Consider the following 5,110-nt stretch of genomic DNA (forward strand, 5'->3'; position numbering starts at 1 on the left):
TTGCATTTGCTAAAAATTGGAGCTGATGACTTTAACTGTTCTGACTTTGTGCTTGATGCTTTAGATGAACTTGGGCTGGTCAATTAATTCTTTGGCTAACTCAGTCTATGAAAGTGACAGTAATTTACACTTGTCATTCCCTTATTGTATACTTCATGCACTTCTTTGTTTCCTAAGCACCGGGAAAACTCAGGTAAATTTACTTCTGAAATATGTATTAGATACAAAGCTGGTGGAGGACTTCAAAATACAAGCCTGTAGAGAGTCAGGATAACATAAAACAAAGTACATTACAGGTAACATACAGGTCTGTGCCATAAACATAGTTGGCAGCAATGATGCTCCTGCCTTACACAACTTGACAAAAGTATCCTTTTGGGGGCATTGTAATCCTATATTAAGTAAAACCCAGTTGGGGTCACTGCTTTAGCCTAGTAAATTCCTGGTCAACTCTCCAAAATTTTTTAAATTAAAGATCCTTCCTCAGTCCCTACAGGCAGAATTTTTTCCATCACCCTCAGTGTTCAGATTTTAGCGCATAGCTTTATGGTATTCTGATAAATGGTGTTTTTGTCCCTTAGAATAAAGATCCTATCTGTTTTACCTTTGCAACCCCAGAACCTAGCCTACTGCTTAAATTCATTGCATGAATGAATGAACTAATGAACTAAAAACAAGTTACTTTCGAAAAATCCCTTTCTACATAATTTGTACTTGAAGGTACTAAAATATAACCTCTCCAATACCCTGGGAAATAGAATAATTATGAAGAGTGTGGATTTGATCAAGAATTTTAAAACTGAGAATTTAAATCTGTTTGACTATTTAATTTTTTATTCTTATCTTAAGAAGTAAACTGGTTATGTGATTCAGCGGAAGTAGATTGACATTTGTAATATAGGCCCAAGGGATCTGCCCTCATTTAGGTGTTGTTATAATTAGTACTTACCCATAGCCAATGACTCCTTTTGACTGAGTCACCATTAAGGTCCCAATAGTCACATTCAGGACGTTTTCTAGCACTCCAGTCTGTTGAGCAGTAATAACCTGGTGAGCCAAATTCTGTAGTTTGTTACTTGATAGGGATGGAATCAGCCCCATGTTCCTTGCTATTGGTAAGTCACCAATTTCAATGACCATCACTTTTGAAATTGTCTCCACAGTGGTTAGTGGTTTGACCCTATATGAGCTCATCTCTATCATGAGAGGTCTACGTTGACCAACTCTTCTATAATGACTGGCACAAGCCACAGTTGGGCAATTGCGTTTTCTTTTCGCCCCACTGTCAGCAATGGCCCTTATGGTCTCTTCATTGCCAGGCATCTCATGAATAATTCTGATTTGGTCTTGGCCAATCTGTAGGAAGTCAGTTAGTCTTTGAAGGATCACTGTTTCCCAGCCTTTTTCCACGACTGAAAACATCACAGTGAAAGCCAAATGAATGGAAACACCTGAGCGTATTTCAATAGGCTCCTTTCCTTGTAGGACAACATACAAGAGGTTATCCATGACGTTGAAGTGGTTGGCACCAGTAGACTCATCCAGCAGTGAAGAAGCTGACTGAACCAGAGTAGGTGAAATGAAACTTTCCCTTATGAAAACATGGGGTCCCTGGAGTTCATGGTAGAATACAGCCAAGAGAAACTTGGAGGTGATGTCATTCCCCAAAAGAAAAAAACGCAAAACTTGAGGAGTCTTATCCATAAAGCAGATCTTTGTGATTTGCCTGGTGGGTAAAATGGAATAGAAAGTAGATACGGAGCCTGATGTAGAGCAGACAGTATGATTCACACTACTAAAAGTATCCACAAAACCACCAGTCACAGATACAACCGGATATAACTTCCTGATCACCGAACTGACATCAGCATTGTCAAGAATTAGGACCACTTGGTCAGTCTGTTTACAGATATAGCCTTGCATCACTGATTGGTATGTGCATTTCTGTTCTTCTCTAAATGTACCTATAAAATAAAGAAAAATAATCAGTTGACATATTAGCCACAATTTTCCAAAGGTGACTGTAGTCCATCACTCTCAGTATCATCTGTAACCTAATGAAACATGTATTGAACATCTACATTATGTTAGATACTAGAAATACAAAGAAGTCTAGGGCATAATCCCTGTACTTAAAGTTCCTAAAGTCTAGGGTTATACATATAAAAAGATATAAACCATTGTCATTGAGTTGATTCCAACTCATAGTGACCCCATAGGACAGAGTAAAACTGCCCCATAAGGTTTCCAAGGCTGTAATCTTTAGAAGCAGATTGCAACATCTTTCTCCTATGGAGCAGCTGGTGGGTTCAAATTGCTGACTTTATAGCCATTTAATATAGTTTGAATGTGTACATTACATAATACATACATAATTACATAATGTATACATAATGTAAATTAATAATACATGTACTGTATTTTTACGCAAATAGCGCACACCTCCTGTGTTTGCTTGCCAGCTGTGCCCTACCGTCCGTCGTGAGGCACCCTCACAAGTGCTGCCATGTCGATCCTCTTCCACATGGTGCAGTAAAAATTAGCATAGCATGTTTACGAAAATAACTCATGGGAGGAGGGTGCAGCTGGTAAACAAACGCAGAAGGTATGCATTATTAGAGTAAAAAACTTTAATAGCTAAGTGTAAAAAGAGTTGATTAAGTAAAAGAATTAAGAAAAAGAAATAATCACTAAGGGATCCATAACGAAAGAAGAGTAGGGAAGAAGGGTGTTATAAGATTTGAGTCACTGGGAGGAAGGTAAATTGATGGGCTGGAGCAGAGAATTTATGGAGGTATTTTAAAATTGAAGAGGTGTGTTCTTGACCAGATCGTAAAGGATTTGGAATGTCAGACCACGTAATTTTCTCACACTTTCTTTTTTTTCCCTACCCGTGAAGAGGAAGTAAATGTAAGAAGAGGAAAAGAAGTGATTTAAATTTCTTTGATTTAAAATTTATATTCATAACATTTTCCTGCATTGTTTCTAGATATTTTGAATTTGCCTTAGTAAAAGTTCATCAAAATAGCCTAAGGTTTGAAATAAGAAAATTGAATTATTGTTGATGTAGAAAATATTACATTTGAGCATGATGTAACCTTCTCTTATATCCTTCCTTCCAAATGATATAATTAGACATATATGTCAAAGCTGCCCATTGTATCAATGAATTTAATTACCAAAATGTTACTTCATAGGTAGGGCACATGTTTTCTTTTTGCATCATCATCATAATAATAATCAACATCATCACCATCAACAACAACAAAATGAGAAAGTATAATCAAGCTTACTTTCATTTGTTTCTGTACTACATTCCTCATTATAACAGTATCTTAGATACATTAAAACATACATACGCAAAAATATACAGAGAGAGGTACTGATGATGTTCTAAAACCTTAAAGGACATTTGAAATATGAGTATCCAGCTTTTTATAGCACTCACTTAAGCATAATATTCTTCTTAAAACATTCAGTGGCTCTCCATTGCTTGCAGGAGACATTCTAAGTTTCTTCATCATTCCGGAGGTTCTATCCTGTACTCCATTATTTGGGCTCAACTTATCTGTCCAAGCTAATTTCCTCTTACTCTCCATATATACAAACTCTAAGTTTCAAGCCAACTAGACTAGTTCCTGTTCACCACATGAGACAATGCTTTTCTTACCATGACTTTGCTCATTATTTTCTTTGCACCAACTATATAAGTCCATATTCTACAATCTATATTCTACATTCTACAATGGCAGTGCAAGTGCCATCCCCTTCCTGATCCTATAATTACGGAATTTATCTCGCCTATAGCACTTCACTCTCTGGTGGCTTTTTTTGTTTTCTATCTTTTCTTAATGAAATGGGGATCACAGTATTTATCATCCAAAACTGGAAACTTAAGAATAAAAGAAATGTTATTAATAATTTGGAGCCCTAGTGGTACAGTGATTAAGAGCTACAGCTGCCAACCAAAAGGTCAGCAGTTTGAATCCACCAGCCACTCCTTGGAAACACTATGGGGCAGTTCTACTCTGTCCTATAGGGTTGCTATGAGTTGGAATCAACTCAATGGCAAAGGTTATCAATAATTATGCAAGGGCAACAGATCTACACCAGGAACTTCTTAGGCATACTGAGATGTATTATAGCTAGTTAGTATAGGTATTTATCCTATAAAGCAGTGAGTTCAGAGCTGGGCTGGATACTAATTATATTTTGATTCCCTTTAGCAGGCATGCACTAAAAGAAATGCAAATAAAATTTCTCCAAGATGGTTAATGACGTCAAATAGAAACATGGATCTTCGGGAAGGAATAAAGATCATAGGAAATGGTAAACATCTAGGTAAATACAATTAACTTCTATTTTCTTCTTAACTTCTTTAAAATGCATAGGACTTTTAAAAGCAACGATTATTAACTTTCTCATAGAATAATGTATATTACGACTATCGCATGAAAGAATAGCATTTATATGAACCTATATGCCTGCAATAAAGAAAGCAAAAATCCCCACAACCGGACTAATAAGCAACATCATGATAAACAAAGAAAATATTAAAGTTGTCAAGGATTTCATTTTACTTGTATCCACGATCAACGCCCATGGAAACAGCATTCAAGAAATCAAGTGATGTATTGCATTGGGCAAATCTGCTGCCAAGTGTTAGAAAGCAGAGATGTCATTGTGGACAAAGGTGTGCCTGACTGAAGCCATGGTATTTTCAATCACCTCATATGCATGTGAAAGCTGGACAATGAATAAGGAAGACTAGAGAAGAATTGATGTCTTTGAATTATGGCATTAGCAAAGAATATTGAATATAGCATGGACTGCCAGAAGAATGAACAAATCCATCCTGGAAGAAGTACAAAGAGAATACTCTTTAGAAGGGAGGATGGTGAGACTTCCTCTCACATACTTTGGACATGTTGTCAGGAGGAACCAGTCCCTGGAGAAGGACATCATGCTTGGTAAAGCAGAGGGTCAGTGAAAAAAGTTGAAGACCCTCAACGGGATGGATTGACACAGTGGCTGCAACAGTGGGCTCAAACATAGCAATGATTGTGAGGATGGCGGAGGAAGAGGCAGTGTTTTATTCTGTTGTACATAG

At 37.0% G+C, this 5,110-nt stretch overlaps 1 protein-coding gene across 1 annotated transcript in view; it reads right to left on the reverse strand.

The window, feature by feature from the left end:
• The window catches only part of LOC111822827 (fibrocystin-like), a 51,176-nt gene extending 49,321 nt beyond the window's left edge, over positions 1–1,855 (reverse strand). The window contains exon 1 of the mRNA XM_023742673.1: positions 950–1,855. Within this exon, the coding sequence (XP_023598441.1) occupies positions 950–1,704 (755 nt within the window). The 5' untranslated portion in view covers positions 1,705–1,855. The remainder of the gene's footprint in view (positions 1–949) is intronic.
• Between the last annotated feature and the right edge of the window lie 3,255 nt (positions 1,856–5,110).

The sequence above is a fragment of the Trichechus manatus genome, unplaced genomic scaffold, assembly GCF_000243295.1.
Source record: "Trichechus manatus latirostris isolate Lorelei unplaced genomic scaffold, TriManLat1.0 scaffold00215, whole genome shotgun sequence".
Lineage (NCBI taxonomy): Eukaryota > Metazoa > Chordata > Mammalia > Sirenia > Trichechidae > Trichechus > Trichechus manatus.